The sequence below is a fragment of the Strix uralensis genome, chromosome Z (assembly GCF_047716275.1).
Source record: "Strix uralensis isolate ZFMK-TIS-50842 chromosome Z, bStrUra1, whole genome shotgun sequence".
Lineage (NCBI taxonomy): Eukaryota > Metazoa > Chordata > Aves > Strigiformes > Strigidae > Strix > Strix uralensis.
The window spans coordinates 99,986,707-100,006,064 of NC_134012.1; the positions used below are offsets into that span (position 1 = coordinate 99,986,707).

At 50.1% G+C, this 19,358-nt stretch overlaps 1 protein-coding gene across 1 annotated transcript in view; it reads right to left on the reverse strand.

Moving 5' to 3' along the window:
- Positions 1-12,631, reverse strand: part of MYO5B (myosin VB) — a 166,715-nt gene extending 154,084 nt beyond the window's left edge. The window contains exon 1 of the mRNA XM_074855854.1: positions 12,412-12,631. Coding sequence (XP_074711955.1) covers positions 12,412-12,438 — 27 coding nt within the window. The 5' untranslated portion in view covers positions 12,439-12,631. The remainder of the gene's footprint in view (positions 1-12,411) is intronic.
- Positions 12,632-19,358: the final 6,727 nt, after the last annotated feature.

Below are 19,358 nucleotides of genomic sequence, written 5' to 3' on the forward strand. Positions count from 1 at the left end.
ACCATGTAAAGTTTGTGGTATGAAGAAAACACAGAAGCCTGGCTTTAAAGATTAATATTCTTCTGTCTTCATATATTTAAGATGCACTTCATCAGGTGGACACCTTCCTGAGCTGGGATGCTCAAGGCAAACTCCCACACCAGGTTCCGCATCCCCAGCCAACACTGGTCACCAGAGCCACATGGTGCCAGACCACAGCTCCCAACACCCTCCATCACAACACCCATCAGCCACCCCCTGTGCCCAAGGGAGCATCCCAAAGGTGACGGGCATCCACAGCCCAGGGATAGTTATCTCCAGATAACACAGATTTGTTGAAAATCAGTTAGTGCCAGCATTTTCTTTTTCTAAAAAAAAAAAACCAACAAACCGACCAACAAACCAACCACCACAAAAAAAAAACCCCAACAAACAGAAAAATAAATCAAACCCACCCTGAACCTGGGAAAGGGTCAGCACAATAAAATTTAAAAATTATAAATAATTATTAATTATTTCTACCCTGTCAGTGTTGCTCCCTCCCCCACCACGTAGCACAACCTCTACTGTCTGAAAAGCGTTTATCTGAAAGTGGGTCATGTCTCCTAGCATTACTAAATCTTCCCAAATTTCCCCTGAGTAGTCAAACACGATATCCTCTCCGACATCTGAGTGATTGAGGTAGTGTGTAATGCCATTTTTCCCCTGAATGAGCCACATCAAAGAGCGTTATAAGCCAAGAGATGGCCCGCTGGATAAAATAGTCGCCAACAGATTGTCCCCAAAATATGACGGAGGGAAATTAAATTGGTTTGTTGGAAGATTTTTCTTTTAGAAGCGTCCAGCTTTTAGTACTGAATGCGTAGAGACAAGAAACTGCCTTCAGAGTTGCTAAAAGGAGGAAACCTAACTTATGAACTGCGTGGTCCGAGAGTTAAAAACATTTCTATGTGCTAAAGTCCTGGGGATTTTCTATTAGCCACAACATCCAGTCTGCTCTTTGCACATGGACACCCAAAACCATCGTGCTGGAGATTAGCGAGAGCCTAAATTTGGGGATTGAAGATTAAAGCAGAGCCATCTGAGACTAAAAAGAAAAAGGAGAAAAAAACAGTAAACCTGCTATTCAAAAAAGAAAATACCATTTAAAATTGGGATATAACAGCAAGTGATTGCTCAGGCACAATTTCTATCCAAAGCATTCAAAAATATCATCCTTTGGAGCAGAAGGATGTTGAGACCCCTGGAAGATCCTCAGCTGGGACAAGCGCTGCCCCAGGGACTGGAGCTGGGGCTGAGCTCCCTCCCCGCAGGAGAAAAAAAAAGACTTGGAGCTCCTAAGTATTAATCAGATTGGTGATTAGATGAGATCCAGGCAAAGTTCAGCAAGCAACAGCAGTGTTTACATTCTGCTGATTTACTTCACGTGACCTTCAAGCGCTGAAACTTTGTACCAGAGCAAAGACTGCCAGGAGACAGCACCTCTTGCAGTTAGAAATAAAAAATAAATTAAAATAATATAAATAAAAACAGTGACATCTCAGAGAGTCTGCAGACTTATTGGCATTGCCAAACAGAATATTCTGAGAATAGATTTAAAAAAAAAAAAAAAACTTCATTCTGCACCGCACTGTTCCTTGGACAAAAAGAGGGGCTCCAGGGAAGCTGCATTAGGGCAAGATCAGTGTTTTTTCTGCCTGATGCTGGACTTTGTGATGGAAATGGTGGTGCAGCAGCACCTGGGAAGGAAAAGCCTGCTCGCAGCTTGGTCTTTGGGGACTGCAAGAAGTTGCACAGCCCAAAGCAGCCTCAGTCACCCCGTCTTCTCCAGCATGGAGTGCTGGGTGCTGAAAGGCCAACTGAAGGAAGTTTTGCTCCTCAAGATGATTTGAACCCACCTTGAGGGTTGAGCAAATGGATATTTCTGGTTTCTCAAAGCTGGGCAGCACCGCTCGTGTCCATCTGGCATCACAGGGATGGTCCCCACGCTCCCACACCGGGGAGGGATTTCCCTTAACATAAGTGGGTGCAAGCACAGCCATCGCTCGCCAAACCAGCAGTGCGCAGGGCAAAGCGTGAAAGGATGAAGATTAGCTCCGACAGCCTCAACTCCAAGTTTATTTTGGCATGACAAGAGCACACGAGGCTTCAAAGAAGCTCCCAGCGAGCAGGCGAGGGGCCGGGCAGCCAAAATCACCCCCAGGGCAGCAGCAGCGTTGCGAGGCTGAAACCCACAGTTGTTCCTGCCTCCAGCCACACCAAAATACCAGCCCTTTAACTGTGAGCATCAATATTTTGTGGAATTCAGATTATTATTTTTTTTCCCCCTCCTCTTTTTTTTTTTTTCCCTTAAGAGGGAAGTATTTTATTTAAGAGCTCCACGGCAGGGCATAGGAATGAGTTATCACCTCGCTGGGCCAGGGTCCAAACAAAAACAAAGGCTTTAGAAAGGAAAAGAGAAAAGAAAACAAGTAGAAAGAAAACAGAGCAAGCAATTTCAAACCTGGTATTTCTAGGCTCTACAGAAGCGAGCCATGACCTTCCTATCTCTCTGACCAGGGTCTTTATAACACCCAGGGCCATAAAACACACGCTGCGGGAGAGCCAAGGGCAGGTCCAGCTCAAAACAGAGTCCCTCACCCAGGGACCTCAGTCCCCCGAGAGCCATCCAGCCACAAACAACTCGTCCCCAGCTGCACTTCAGCTGCCACAGCCAAGCGGGAGAGGAAAAGCAAATTGCATCTCTAACACCAGGGATTGGGGGAGAAAACCCCAGTATTCAGAGTAGGGAAGCTCCTGCAGACACCATCCCCCAAGTGAGATCAGCACTAGCGTGGCCAGCAGGGACAGGGAAGGGATCTTACCCCTGGACTCGGCACTGGTGAGGCCGCCCCTCGATGAGTGGGTTCAGTTTTGGGCCCCTCACTCCAAAAAGGCCATTGAATGACTCGAGCGTGTCCAGAGAAGGGCAACGGAGCTGGTGCAGGGTCTGGAGCACAGGTCTGATGGGGAGCGGCTGAGGGAACTGGGGGGGTTTAGTGTGGAGAAGAGGAGGCTGAGGGGAGACCTCATGGCCCTCTGCAACTCCCTGAAAGGAGGGTGCAGAGAGGGGGGATGAGTCTCTTGAGCCAAGGAACCAGTGCCAGGCCAAGAGGGAATGGCCTCAAGCTGCGCCAGGGCAGGGTCAGACTGGCTCTTAGGAAGGATTTCTTTGCAGAAGGGGTTGTTGGGCGTTGGAATGGGCTGCCCAGGGCAGGGGGGGAGTCCCCATCCCTGGAGGGGTTGAAGAGTCGCGTTGACCCAGCACTGAGGGATCTGGTGGAGTTGGGAACGGTCAGTGTGAGGTTCATGGTTGGACTGGAGGAGCTTCAAGGGCTTTTCCAACCGAGATGATTCTGTGATTCTGTGAGATGTTCACACCCCGTGCGTGCAGCCAGGGCTTCCAGAAGAGCTTTTCAGTGGTGTCAAAGGCCTTGCTTCAGTCAAAACATGCCTTGTTGGTAGTGCAGGTCTATCTCAGCAGAGAAGCGATTTCTTACAAGCCCAGATGGAGACAGGAAAGACAGGGGACAGCACGGTGACATGAGACACCGTGCAAATGCTGGATGAGTGGCACTTGGTCTTTCATTTCCTTCGTTATTTTATTTATTCCCACTGAACATGGTGGTGAAAGCAGGCATGAGGTAGGCGAGAAACAGGCACTCCACGAGCAGGGGAAAGGCTGGTGAGAGCAACACCAATAGGCAACACACATCTACCTCACACTGAGGTCCATGTGGGTCCAGAGCAGGACCTTCTCCTGCACCTCCACCTTGCCTCTAAATCAGGACACATGGTTTTACCAAGAGATGTGAGATCTATCCAAGACCACAGTAGTCCAGTACTGCCACATGAAAGCCACCTCCAGCTCTCCATCCCCACCCCACCAGGAGATTAAGTCTCCTTGACCGAGACCCATGCCATCCCCAAAGCACCCAGTGGGTACCGATCCTCTGCCACAGCTGGACATCACACTCGCTGCCCAAAAAACAGCAATACCCACAGCACCCATGTTAGCAGGGCTCAAAGTAATTAAGAAGCATAAATCCACAAGGGAGTTACTCAGCTTAATTAGATTGAAAATTATAGCTTCCATCATCTCTGTATCTCTGCATCCACTTGCTGCCTTGAGATATGCTTACACCAACTTTCTGCTCGCTGGGGGCGTAGCACCAAGGACCAGCTTCACAGCAGGCACAGGGACCAGGGGATTTTTAACTTTTTTTTTTTTTCTTTTTTAAACAGTTTTCAATACTCATTTGCTAAGACATATGTCAGTAGCCCCAGCTGCCTGCTGATGTCCAGCCTGCTCGGGGATTTGGCAGCTGGAGGTTTGCCTGAGCCACCTGAAATCATCCCTGCAGGGCTTTCAGAAGAAACCGGACATACCCACCACCGTCCCCCGTGATTTTTAAAAGCCATCTTTAAATATACTAAGGGTCTTTATTCTTTGAAGAACAGTGACTCGCCAGGACACGTCCCTGAGATGTAACGTGTCATTTCGATAAGTAGTGGCCATGATTCATCCACAACACATCCTGCTCCCAACAGCCCTGTAAATGGTGGTTAGCACATCCTACCAGCACCTCACACCTTGGCGGGACTATCACAAAGGAGCTTGGGTGATGACTCAAGGGAAGAGTGAAGGTATGGATTAGCTGGGTTTAAGCATTGGCTCCACACCTTGATGGAGTCACCAAGTGAAACATATCCCTTCATGGAGCGCACCAGCCCCACGGGGCTGCCCGTGGTTCAGCAGGATGGGAAGCAGTCATCAGCTGGAAGGGTTGGTTAACCTCAAGCATGAAGAAAACGTTCTCAAGGAAGAGCTAAGCTGTAACATCCAAAAGGTGGACACAGCACACATCTCCTATTGAGGAGCCAAGCCACATTACCACAAAGCACACCAACACCAAGCACCCAGAAGACACAAAACCACCCCACTGGTACCACCACCAATGCCCACAGGGAACATGAAACACAGACTGAAGAAGGAGGAGATGGCCATGCGTTAAGGAGGACATAGCCAAGGTATCCTACAACCTGCCCTGCACCATAAATAGAGTTGGGGAGGGCAGAAAGACATGTTACAGGGTATTGTTGGTGATCTGCTAATTGCCAGAGCGGGGTCTGAAAGTCCTAACAGCACCACCAGCTTCACAGGGACAAGCGCGGGGAAGTAAAAGCCAGTACTGAAAAAAAAAAACCCACTGCTTGTGGAGGAGAAAATAAATAAATAAATATTGTTTTAAAAAAAAAAAAATCAAACACGATTTGGTTAGAAGTGGTGAAAGATGGTGGCACGGTGGGTTGGGACCACGTGATCCCAAAGGAGCTGCACCACCATCCCACCACCCTGCACCGACCCACAGGTTTGGGGCCATACCCTGCAAATTAAGGGCTTGCATTCCTTATAGCAAGGGTTTATAGACCTATGTTGCTACTCCTATAGTCCAGCCTTTGACATGTTTAACCCATTTCCATGACTCGCAGGTTTCAGTTGGCTGGAGAACACTTTGAACATGGACAAATCAAGGACAAAAGGAGAGCACTGCTGGAGAAAAGGTCACATTTCCAGGCTGCGGGCTCTTCCCTGGAGGGGTGTTCCTCTCCAAACCTTCTGGATACCGCAGGAAAGGCAAAGAGCAGAAATACCAAAGTCTTAATAGCCTCATTAGTAAAACCGCTGAGTTTACTGTGACCTGGGCATCACGTTAAAGAGCGTTCAAACGAGGAAGCCCACCACCCACCCACCCCTAGTCCTCCCCAGCCATGCCACCATCTCTGGACAGGTCTCTTCTCATTTCTGGAGGATCAGGCTAAGTCAAAACCCAACCCAACCCCAAAAGATGTGTCTTACAGTGGGCCGGAGGCAAACAAGGGCAATTGCTTTGCACAACCAACTCAAGACCCAGGAAGCTCACAGGGAATTTCTTCAGTTTTGCTAAACAGCAGATTCTTCGCTAAAATGTTTTGCAAACAGTTCAGATGTCTGCCAAAGCTTAAGGTTTTACTGCAATAAAAGCAGTCCTTTTCCTGACCTGAATTGTAGTTCATGCTGATATTCCTTTAACTGCCGTGAAATGCTTCTGTTTGCAGAACGGGTCAAAGAGCAGACAGTAACACCACAAAAAAAAACAACTCAGGGCTTCACCTACACTACCTGCTGTTTATTACACCGCTGACTAACTCACAAGGTCCAAAGTCCACCTTCACACTCAAGTTAGTTGTCCGGGAAGGAAACCACAGGAGAAACCTATCGCAGTAAGGGTACACTATTCCTTTTTTTTTGGCGAGAGCTACAAACTAACCGGTGTGTAAATTTAGAAGTCCAACGTGCCTAGAACTGTATTGCATTGTGGTAACTAAGATCACCTTCAAACATATATATAGAGAGAGAAAAACACAGATAAAAACATACAGAGCCTTCTTTCTTGGTCATTAGAAGGGACACATGCATTCACATTCAGGGTTATTATTTTCTACATTGGGTTCCTGACAGCAGAGAAGACTAACAAAGCAAAAATCCTCCCCTGTAAACACACCCCTCAACAGCAGCCAGGCTGCCTGTGACAAATACCCTCGGTTAAACTCCTTCCTTAGGGTAAAAAGGGTAGGACCAATTCATCCCATCCCATCCCACAAGAACCAGCACAAGCCACACGCTGCCTTGGGCTCTGGACCCTCTGCTGTCCCCAGGTTTCCATCCTTCACCCTCGAGTTCACTCAGCAAATCGCTGCCACTGGTGTGCATTGGGGTTGTCCCCCTGCAATTTCACACCCTTAAAGCAGTATCAAGGCAGGAATTCTTAATTTTTATAAAAGGCAAGTTGACTAATCCCAACCAGCAAGAGGACATAAAGCAGGAACCCAGCTAATTAAGCCCTGCTGGAGTCATTAAGCACCTGCACTGAGCTCCATGTTCCTTAGCTCAGTGGCTCTGGTCTAACACCAACACAGGTGCTATTAAATACACAACTGAGATGAACATTTGCACCAACAGAAAAGAAAACACCGCTATTTTTGCATCACAAAGACCCCAGCAGGATAAGCATCTGCACAGCGCCAGGAGAGCACAGGGCAAACTCCAGCCATCTCCTGCCCGTTGATGGAAGGAAATGCCCACGAAGCCACCAGTACCCATCTCTCACCTTCCTTGCACCTACTCTAGGCCATATAACCAGTAGACTTTACAGTATTTAAACCCCCCAAGTTTGGCTTTGCTTTTCTCTCCTCGGTGCCATCCCGGGAAGCAGAGGAGGTCCCTGAGCTGCTGGGAAGGTGGCCATGCCCTCAGCACGGTCCCCAGCTGAGGCAATTATATTTTACATTTCAGTGGGTTTTTTTTCTCCACAATGACAGCTAATGACAAGGCGGGATCAGGAGGAGACCAGGGATGCCAGCGGATCCGGCTCCTTCAGCAAGACAGCCCCATCTTTAAAGAAAAATCCCAGTGTGGCCTCCAAGCTGTCCCTGCCCTTTGTGACATAACCCAGACTCATCTAAAATAAACTAGGAAAAAAAAAAAAAAACCAACAAAAAAAACCTTTGAGTATAACCTGCTTTTCCTAAAAGCAGCTGCAAATGGCAGAGACAAGGTTCAGGAGCTCTGCAGCAGAGGTCCCATGGATGTCCTGGGACTGAACCCCAAGTTCTCCCTGTCCCTCACTTTTATTCACAGAAACTTTTTCTACACAACAGACAGAAAATCTTCTCTCTCCTTCCCAGCTACTCCTCAACCCCAAACCAGCACACAGGCACCCACTAAGGATGAATCCTCCCTGAGCCTTGAAGAATAAATCACTTTCAGAAATGCCAGAGTGTTTTATGCCAGAAGGTTTATGCCAATTCATTCACTCAGTGTGTGATCACACTGGCAATATTTATTCACTTTTGAAGAGTTTCTCCCCAGGGTCAGAAACCACCAATTCATTCCAGCTACTTTATTTAATACAACAACTTGAAGTGAAAACCAGAGAGATTTCTATACCCAACTCTAGCCATTAGAAGAGGATTTTTTTAATGCATTAAGTTCTATCGTCTACCAAAAAAAAATTACTTGGCAAGTAACAGTCACTTTGCACAATGGGAGGAAAAAAAAAATTAAAAAAGAAAGAAATACCCTGGTTTCTTACTCCTCCAGAGCTCGCAATCCTTCCGAAGAGTGTATCTCGAGCTCCACAACACTCCAGGAGCAGGAAGGCACAGCTTATTCCCTCGCCTGGCAGAAAAACTATTTTGCATGAGGTTCAGAGGCTACACTTAAATTAACATATTTTAAGAAATACCTTTAAGAGACCAGAACATCCAGAAGCAAAAGCAATTATATTTGTTTTAGTAATAGGAAGAGCTTCACCTTACAATAACAAAGGCTAGCCACGCAAACGAGTCTAATCTCCAGTTTAATGCTGCAAATGAAACCGTTGCTGGAGATGGCATCTTCCAGGGGCCGTGTCCTCCCTCCATCCTGCCCAGCACCCGGCTCAGAGGAGCAGAATGTCCCCGTTATCTCCTTACAGAGTAATGCTGGCATCTGCACAGGCTTACGGGGATTGGACTGCGGTTACCTTGGCCGGAGTTTAGCTGCATCAGCAACAGGTTTCTTTGGAGGGCTCTGGCTGGAGAGGAAGTAAAGAGCACTGCATGCAGTCTGGTTTTTCTTTTTTTCCCACAGCCTTTGCCTCCTGCTTCAGTGAAATAAGGTTTGAGAAACTCCCCTTTGCAGCTGCAACCAGTTTGGCCGGGCAGGTCCCATCACTCTGCTCCAGCAGCAACCCCAGGGACACAGCAGGAGCAGGACCAGCTTCAGGCAGCCTTAGAAGGACACTGGGCAATACACAGGTTAGGCAAAGCTCTACCAGTTCTCCCTCTGGAACTGGTTTTTGCAAGTGGGAGTCCTCGATGCCACTACCTCCCCTAATCCTCTTCCACACACCAGTGCCAACAGCTCCAGGACCCGGGCTGCACCCTTTACCATACAGCTCCTCTTCCTCTGGGACACAAGTCACACTAAATTCCTGTTTTCTTCCACAACAAAATAAAACCCACAGCCAGATAATCCCAAAGTCCCCAGGTACCACATCAGAAGTGAGGAGAGTATTATAATGATCTCCCTGTAACTGTTTACCCAGGTGGAGTCCTACGTGCTTAAAGGTTGATGCAGTTCTGGAACTACTCTCATGCTCATAATTAGGCAGAGCTGTTAATTATCTTGTTTGATAGGGGCTATTAAGCACCGGTCATCCCTGCTCTTCAAGGGGCACAGGTGAGATGTCACATGGAGACGGCCTCCAACAGCAACTCACAGCTGCTGGTGTTTCCAGGATGGGTTCCTCTCCACTTTAAGTGCTCCTCAGGGCAGCGCTGAGTCTAACACAACAAATTCATCAGCATGGCTTAACAAGCACCAACTTAAACACCAAGAAAATACTACATGTCCCACAGAGTCCCAGGAGATCTTCTGCAAGCATCAAGTGGAAGTTAAGGGCTCTCTACACAACAACACCAGCAGCTCCCGTTGTAGCCCAGCGGGAAGGAGAGGTGGGAGGACCTGAGAAGTCCCCCTCAGCCACTCCAAAGCAGCTCCCCAGCAGTTTCTCTCATCCTGGTTCAAGCAGGAGGAGGAAGGACTCTGAGGGAGGTACCGCTGTGGCTGTGCTAATGCAACACCGCGCCTCGGATCGATAGGCTTTTAGCAAGACAGATGTATTGATTCCAGCGAGCCGGATCGCCCGCCTCCCCTCAAAAATCCTTATCCCCATCCTGCTGACAAGGCAATCCAGGAGGCCCCACCTCTACGCTTGGAAAGTCATCTCCTGATCTGTAACACCCCACCAAAGCTCCCCCAACTCTTCCCTCCTCCTTTCCTCTGTTCACCCCTGCGCCCAATTACCCTGAAGAGCATCTTCTGGCGGCCGTGCGCAGAGGGTGCATCAACCCCCAACTGCTCGGGGCAGGACAGCCCTCTGCAGCAGGTTGTCTTCTCCCCACCACACTCTCAGAGGCCTCTACCCTACATGAGCTATAAATGCCCAGCAGACCTACAGGCCATGGGGCTGAACGCCTGCATCTGTGCAGCGGCAATGTGCAAGTGAGTGCCAGGACCTTCCTTAACACTTTCCAAGAGCAGACTAGAGAACAACAAATCTGCTTCATCAGGGGCATCTCCATCAGCACCTTAAGGCTGGTGGGTTTTTTAAAGCCACCTCTGCTCTTTTTCTTATATACTCAAAGTCATAGGAAGCATCTTCCTGCTGCTTCAAAGCCCAGAGCTGGCACAGAGGCCCCACACAGAAGATGACCCAGTAGGACAGTCCTAAATGTGACCACAATGCCGGTGCTCAGCCCCACAGATGACCCATCTGGGTTCAAGGCACCATTCATGGCCCCCACCACCGACCACACCAGCCCTGTCCCTAAAACACCCCCCAGCAAAACAGAAGGGCCAGTGCTGAAACACCAGCTCTCACCCAGAATCTTTGCTGTTACTAAAAAAGGAATTAAAAATCAACGACACACGCACAGATTGCCACCCAATCCCCATGCCTCATCAAAAAGTCCCCATACAGCAACAGGATCACAAGCGACGCCTCAACAGGCATCTTACACCCATTCAACAGATGAACAGGAATTGAAACCTGAGTTAGCATAAAAACATGACACAGGTTAATGACTTGATCAGCGAGTTAAGAATCAATTAACCTGGTTGTTATAACCAGCCCAGAGAGAGGGATAACACAGCGCTTGCTGCCGGCCTCTCTCCTCCCCAGGGATGCTTGCCATCGCATCCGATGAGGTGCTGTGGTCAGCATGTCGGAGCAGTTTAGCCACACCTTTCCTTGTCCTCCCCTTCCATTTTTCCACGGAAAAAAGGTTTTCCAAACCAGAGACTTTGCTTTTGAAACTCTCTCTGGAAGGGATGGAGAGCAGCCCGCTCACAGCCAGCCCTGCTCCATCCAGCAGGGCTTCTTAAATTCCTACAGGTTCAAAGGCGGAGCCGCCAGATTCGCAATTCATCCGGCATCCGTTTGATATCAACGGCCAAAAAAATAAGTGGCAACCCCCAATATTACATAAGAGCTGTCCGCAAAATGAGTTACAGAAGCAGAAATCTGCAGCAAAGTTAAGCCCGGGAGACTGGCACGGAGACAAAAAGTGGCTCCTTGAGAGGGCTGGTGCCAATCTGGCAGCACCTCCACGCCGACCATGGTCACAGGTAGAATTTAAAACACTAAAATTCTCATTATTACAGTAGATGATGCTGGAACTTCACAGTCCTTCAGCAAAAACCATCCCGAAGCCAAGCACTTTTCTTGATGAGCCCCTGCCTGGAGTTATTGATGGCTTTTACTAAGCCCATCGCCTGGATTCCGGCAGCGCTCCCGGGTAGCCTCGGGAAGATGGGGAGCACAGGGAGAGGGGCTCTCTCCCTATCAGTTATCGTTCCGTACGGAGCGGATCTCCCGTAGCACACCAGGAGCAATTTCATCAAGTCGATCGGCACAGATCTATCCGGACAAAACCTCTCGCTGGGAGGGGGGCAGAAAGCCCCAAACTGTGGCGGGGCACAACCCCAGGCAAAGGAGCAGGGATACCCTGCGCCCTCCCCAACTATCCCGCGGCCACAAAATAATAATTAAAAAAAACCCCAACAAACCAGTATCTTGTCTAGATCGCAGGCTCTGCTTTGAAACCGGCACCCGAGCTTCCCTGTTCTCACGACTTTTTAGGAGGCAATCTGGGTTTCTCTCTGGGAAGCCGCGGGGAGGGCGGTTGGTGGCCACCCCAGCGGCACCCCGAGGGATGCGTCGCACCCTGCCAGGCCATCAGCCATGTTCCCTTCCCCGCCTGCGTGAGGAAGAGGGTGAGTTCGAGCCATCCCCTGCCGAGGGATTGTATTTATTAAGGGATTGTATTTAAAAAAAAAAAAAAAAAAAAAAAAAAAGACTCTGGGAATTGGGCACCTCAGGAGCGTTTCGGTTAGTTACTGCAGTTGGAAGGACTGGGTTGGTTGTGGTTTTTTTTTTTTCCTCTCCCTCCACCCTGATTGTTTTAGGATGATGAGGGAGAAAAATAATTATTTTATGAGGATTTGGGGAAGGTGAGTGCGTTTGAGCTGTGCCTTTGCGGTGACAGACCCCACGGAGGACGAGGCCAACGCTGCCACAACCTCCACCCACGGCCCAAGTTCCCCCCAAACCAGACACACCGTTCACCCGTGGGGGGTGAAATCTGGGGGGGGGGGGGGGGGGGGGGTGTCCCTCCGGTCCCCATGCACCGTCCCGGGGGGTGCGGGGAAAGTTGTGGGTCCCCTCCACGACTGCAACCCCCCCCGCCCCCAAATCCAAGGGAGACCCCCCCCAAAACACACATTGATATCCCCCCCCCGCTTACCTTAGTGTAGAGCTGCGCGGCGGACATGGTCGGAGCGAAGGGCTTTAAGCGGGGGGCATGGGGGCGCTGGACCGACCCCCGGACCGACGGACGGACAGACCGACCGACCGACCTTTACACCCGCCGCCGGCCGGGGCGCGGGGAAGGGAAGAGAACGGCGCGGTGGCGGGCGGGGGGGGGGGGGGGGGGGGGGGGCAGGAGGAGGAGGAGAAGGAGAAGGAGGAGGAGGAGGAGGTAGGTCCGCTCCGCCTCCGCCGCGCCCCGCTCAGGTATGGGGCGGCTCGGCTCTGCTAGGCTGGGCTCGGCGCTGCTAGGCTGGGCTCGCCTCGGCTCGACTATCCCAGCCCCTCTCCCCGCCGGGCTCGGATGGGGAGAGCCGCGTTTTACCTCACTGCCTGCGTCGGCTTTTCTTCTTCTTCTTCTTTTTTAAAAAAAACCAAAAAACACCCCACCCTTTTTTATACATATTTTTCCTTCCCGGTCCCAGCCCCCGCCCCGGGGGGTCCCCAGGAGCCCGCCAGGCTCCTGTCCCCAGCCTCCTTCCCTTCACTTGAGGCGCTGAAACACACCGTATTTATTCTTAGGTTTGGGTGGGTTTTTTTTTTTTTTTGGTTGATTTTTTTTTGTCCTTTTCACAGAATCCTTCAGGTTGGAAAAGACCCTTGGGATCATCGAGTCCAACCCTCAGCCCGACTCTACAAAGTTCTCCCCTACACCACATCCCCCAACAGCTCATCCAAACGACCCTTAAACACATCCAGGGATGGGGACTCCACCCCCTCCCTGGGCAGCCTATTCCACTCTCTGACCACTCTTTCTGGGAAACATTTTTTCCCCATGCCCAGTCTGAACCTCTTTTATTCTTCTATTCTTCCTTTCCCAGGGAAGAAGAGTAGTTAAGCCCCAAGCAGGTGCCCCTCGGTGGTTTGGGGCTCTGCCATCCCCACCAGCCACTGAGCTGTTGGGGTTCACCCATATATCGGGGTGCAAGGAACAGCATAAACGGGGTGTCCTTGGCCAGGACAAGCCTGTGCCCACTGAAGCCATGAGCCCACTGAAAACGCAGGCAAGGAAAGCACCAGGGATGGAGTTTTCTCCATCTTTGGGTTCCCACCACCAGCATGCCAGGTCCTGCTTGCGTGCCTCCCCATCCTACACCCCCGTCAGGAATTGTTTCTTGGGCAGAAACAGCCAAAAATTGTCCCCAGCCTGTCAGCCTGTGGCCAGGCTGCCTCCCTCCATCCCCGGGGAGCATCTTGTGCTTCCATTCGTGCTTATAAGGCACTTTTTGAGCTTGAGAAAGATGATGCAAATGCAAAATATTCCTAATGAATCACTATTGCTATTCATTATCATTCCAGGTATTTTGCATATTAACTAAGCAGGCAGAAAACATCCTCAGCGGGGCTTATTCTCTGCCACAGTTGTTTACTCTGAAGCGGGGATCCCTCCTCCCATGGTTTCGGGCTGTGCCATTCACAGGGCACCCACAGTTTTCCGTTAAAGCCATCGCTGGTGCCATCTCACCCTCTGCTCCTCATCCCTTATGGGGGGAAACTTCAGCATTTTTCCTCTCAGCCTCCTCCAAGCCTGGCAGGAAGCAGCACTGATTTCGTGGGAGGACAACCAGCATCGCCATTATCTCTCTTTTCCAGCTCTGATGTTCTTGGTGAATCTAAATAAATTGCAGGTGGCTCTGGGGGAAGTTTGGGAAGGAGCAAAGAAGGGGGAGGGGGGGGAAACCTGCACCCTGTCTAACACCTATGACAGCATATTTTCTGCAAAGCCTCCAAGATAGCTTTGTCTGGCAAACAAAACTTGCTCCTCTCATTTTATTAAATCAACTCTAGAAGCAAAATGTGAAGTACCGGCGCAGTCAGGAGCAAAGGTTTCAGTGAAGCCTGGGTGGCAGTGATAGCCCAGAGGCAAAGCACAGCCCATCCCATGGAATACCAGCTGGTGCCGTGCGTGATTTTCCATTAATCTAAAACTTTAATTAAAGTTAGAACTAAAAAAGCCAAATAAATACAAAATCCCTGAAGTGTGTCCTAAGTGCTGGGTTGCTGGAAATTGTCTCCTTCAGGAGACAGAAGCTTCTTTCCATTTGGGAATCAAAACTTGTGTTGAGCATAATATTTAACGAGCACTGGCTCTTAAATAGCATTTTATGGTACCACCTCTTCTTACATTCATGTTGAAGGCACTTAGAGGTGAAAATGAACCAAATATCAGGTTTTTTCTTCTCTAAGCAGAGCCGTGGTTTCCTTGCAAGTACAGGTTGAGTATTGGAGATGTGTGTGCTCCCGCAGATACTCCCAGGTCCCAGCCTTGTCCCCGTGTTGCAATGACACATGGAGATCCCAGGGACAGACAGATGGATGGATGGATGGATGATGGCACGGAGCAGTGAGGGGCTCTGGAGGGCTTGGCGAGGAGGGCAGGGTGCTGGGGCCGGCACTGGAGTGTAGTTATCTGCTCTACAACAGGCACCCCAACGTTCCACGTCAGCTTTGGGGGTTTATTTAGATAGAGGAGCAAAGATGAGGTCGCCACTGAAATCAGACGAGTAGGGGAAACCAGCATTTCTGCAGTGAAACTGCTGACACTGTTTCCCACAGCATTCTCCTGGCAAAACTGGCTGCTCGAGGCTTGGAGGGGCATATGCTTTGCTGGCTAAAAAACTGGCTGAATGGCTGGGCCCAAAGAGTTGTGGTGAACGGAGTTAAATCCAGTTGGAGGCCGGTCACGAGTGGTGTCCCCCAGGGCTCGGTTTTGGGGCCACTCCTGTTTAACATCTTTATTGATGATCTAGACGAGGGGATCAAGTGCACCCTCAGTCAGTTTGCAGATGACACCAAGTTGGGTGGGAGTGTTGATCTGCTCGAGGGTAGGGAGGCTCTGCAGAGAGACCTGGACAGGCTGGAGCGATGGGCTGAGGCTGACTAGGGGGGTTTCACTAAGGCCAAATGCCGGGTGCTGCACTTGGGCCACAACAACCCCCAGCAGCACTACAGGCTTGGGGAGGAGTGGCTGGAGAGCTGCCAGTCAGAGAGGGACCTGGGGGTGTTGATTGACAGCCGGATGAACAGGAGCCAGCAGTGTGCCCAGGTGGCCAAGAAGGCCAATGGCATCCTGGCCTGTATCAGCAATAGCGTGGCCAGCAGGGACAGGGAAGGGATCTTACCCCTGGACTCAGCACTGGTGAGGCCGCCCCTCGATGAGTGGGTTCAGTTTTGGGCCCCTCACTCCATAAAGGCCATTGAATGACTCGAGCGTGTCCAGAGAAGGGCGACGGAGCTGGTGCAGGGTCTGGAGCACAGGTCGTACGAGGAGCGGCTGAGGGAACTGGGGGGGTTTAGTGTGGAGAAGAGGAGGCTGAGGGGAGACCTCATGGCCCTCTCCAACTCCCTGAAAGGAGGGTGCAGAGAGGGGGGATGAGTCTCTTGAACCAAGGAACAAGCGCCAGGACAAGAGGGAATGGCCTCAAGCTGCGCCAGGGCAGGGTCAGACTGGCTCTGAGGAAGTACTTCTTTGCAGAAGGGGTTGTTGGGCGTTGGAATGGGCTGCCCAGGGCAGGGGGGGAGTCCCCATCCCTGGAGGGGTTGAAGAGTCGCGTTGACCCAGCGCTGAGGGATCTGGTGGAGTTGGGAACGGTCAGTGTGAGGTTCATGGTTGGACTGGAGGATCTTCAAGGGCTTTTCCAACCGAGATGATTCTGTGAAATCCCCTGACCCCCAATCTACAGTTAGTGTTGAATTTTGATGCACGAGCAGTACATTAACACCAATAGCCCCATCCAGAAATCCTCCACGGACATACTTTGGGGCAGGATCTACTGGTGAAAGCAGAGGTGGCCAGAGGTAAAATGAGAGTTGAGTCAACCTTATTCCTCAAAATTAGGGGCAATATCTGCACAGTTCAAAGTACTTTAAACTCTCTGCATGTGTAAAGGTTTGCAGGAAAAGGTTTCTGCTTTCGCTGGATGCCTCAAAACTATGGGACATCAATTCTGACAGCTCCGAATGTCATCAGGACAGAGCTGACTGTTGCTAAAGACAACCCCAGGTCCTGAATTTTTGCACGCAGAGCTGTCCCAAAGATCTCAAAGCTGGATTTCCCTCCCTCTGGGCCATGCAGAAGTCACCACGTGCTATGTCTGGGCACGATTCTCTGGCCTGGCTGGGGGTGCAGTGCCACCATACCCTGGGCATGTTTCTGAAAAGAGTGTTCCTACCTGTGTTGAAGTAATGAATAATTAATCAAGATGTTAAAGCAATGAATAATTAAGAAAGCAGGATTTTTCTGCAAATAAAATGGATTCTGTCCAAGCCTCCAGCCCCCAAGGCTCCCACAGCCCTGGGGGAGCAGGGACCAAGCCAGCACCGTGCCACAGGGCACCAGGATCTGCTCCCCAGCTCAACGCCTCACACGTGGCCAAAGTCCTGGGGTCAATATAAAAGCCCTTATGAGCAAACAGGTGGGTGCAGAAAAGTCTTAAAGCCTTGGCAAGCACCAGGGGTTCAAATCTTGGAGTAGGGCTGGGAGGATGCGATCGAGGAATGGTGTTCCCAGCTCTGCCACAGGGAAATCACCCACACGCTCCACACCTCTGGTCTCTCTCTGTCAACATGAAAAATGTAATAAAAAAATACAGGAAAGCGTATTTGGCAAAGCTTTAGTGCCTGTATGAAGGATGAGGCTGTAACTGCCTGGTTTTTTCATGTCAGTGGTTTTGTCTCTGGGTTGCTCACAGCCCTGGTGCAGGGAGAGGTCACCCAGCCATGGACCAGCGTCCCTGCACTCTTCGTTTAATAGATGGTTTGGCTCCAGGATTGCTCACTCCGGGGAAAATACCACGCACACGAGTAGTAGCCAACGCTCCTGAGGTTCTCGGGACTTGTAAGCCACCATTCCAGGTGCATTTTGCTGGTGCTGTAAGTCACAAATCTCACATGAGCGTTGGGGGGAGGGAGGCAAAGGCACGGCCACACTTTGAAGCACATGTTACTCGGCGCCCTACTCGCCCAGTTCACTGCGAGGACGTCAAAGGAACTGGAAGAGGATGGAAATCGATCGGATTAAGGAAACTCTTCAGTCTTGACACGTTCTTACGACTATTAGGAGCCCATCCGACTACTAGGGGCAGGGAGAGGACGTTTCTAAAGGAGTCTGCTGACCCACCCAGCCGCTCAGCAGCCTGCTACGAGCCTTGGCCATTCTTCTAGACCCACCTGAAGCCTACAAAGCACTCGGCAGCAAAGGGGTCAGCCCCAGCCCCATGTTCACCGACCTCCAGATTTCTCTCAGGAGAGTCTGGTTGACTGTTGTCCCATGGGAATTCTTTTCTGAACCTCTCCCAGCCTGACCTTTTTGTTTGGGTGCAGACTTCACGTTCATTGCAGAGGAATTTTGCCTCTGGGAGCGGGAGCTCAGACACTTTATAAATGCTTGATAGCTCTGACCACCTCTCCTGAGTTATTATTTTATTAAAAAAAGCTTTATTATGGTTCTGGATGGCTCAAATTCACCAAGCTCACCAACGTGGTACTTTTTGTCTCTTATGTTAGGTGTACCCAATGACAGTGTCACAGCCTTTAATAACACACTTTAATTAATCCTGGAACTGTGAATGTGCTATTATGTTCATTTTTCAAAGAAGGGTCACAGTAGTAAAGAAAAATCTACATTGCTTGCACAGGGCCACACCAGGAGTCTGTGGCAGACCAGGAAATTAATCTCTTAATCATTCTGCCAATTTGACCCAGAGGTGAGAGCAGAGACCTACGACTACCTGAGCTCTCTGGACTGATGAAACTATTTCCATTATCTGGGATGGCCTTTCCCATCTGCAAAATAGGCGGAGTGGCTCTGAAGTCCTCTGTATGGCTTTGCAGATGGCAAATCCACAGACAAAAAGCATTCGTCAGCTTGGTGTCTGCTTTAAACCAAGGAGATGAGGTGGCTGTGCAGGTAGTTTATTCCCAATTCATTCCTAGAGGCCTGGGAGCTGGCATTTAGCAGCTTCTCTGTGCATCTGCTCATGCTCTCATACAACAAAAACACAAGGGTCCTGGTTACTCACCGACAGGGAGCCAAACACTGAAAGGGGAAGGCAGGGAGGAGGAAGGAGGTAGAGGAAGTGCTTAGTGAGGGATGGAAGTTGGAGAAGAAAAGGGTGGACAAACAGCGGCTGGAGGAAAGATGGTAGAAGCTGGAAAGCTGAAGGAGGAGAGAGAAACATCTGCAGATTAGCAGCAGCAAAGACTCCATTGGAAAAAAGGCGAGAGAGAAGATAAAACATTTCCCAGTGCCACAAAGTCTATGAGCAAGAAAGGGTGTGAGGCTGTAAATGGATTCTTCACTTCCCTCCTCTGAAAAGCACAGAGGGAAAACTAATAAAATACACCCCAGGGAGCTGGTCGAGGGCAAAGCCATGGGGAGAAGAAGGTGGATTGCTCCCGCTTGTCCTCCTTGTGTCACCCACAGCTCCTCCTGCATAAAGGACAATCTGGCCATTAACGTCGGGGGCTGAGAGAGCAGTGAGGAGGTGTCCCTTCTCCCCATGGCCAAAAAACCTCGTGAGCCCTTCCTGCTGACATCTGCCCACTTTTTGTGTTGCTCTGTCTTAAAATATTCTTGGTGCTCTGGCCCCCTCATTCAGTGTGTTCAGACTATGGCACTGGTGGAAATCCAAGGCAGTCCAAAGAGGCAGAGTTGCCATCAGAATGAGAAATCATAACCCTTTCTGCAAGGAAAGGATGACTTCAGTCCTGTACAAATAAATCTGTCCAGGCTGAGGTCTCACAGACCAGCTTTGGGACTCCAATATTCCACAGATCATCCTACACCTATCAATATATGCAAAGCACTATCAGCTCTTCACTGCCCAGCCCATAGTGAAATAGATTCATAGTTTTATATTTAACAAGGAAAATGAAGATGAGTCA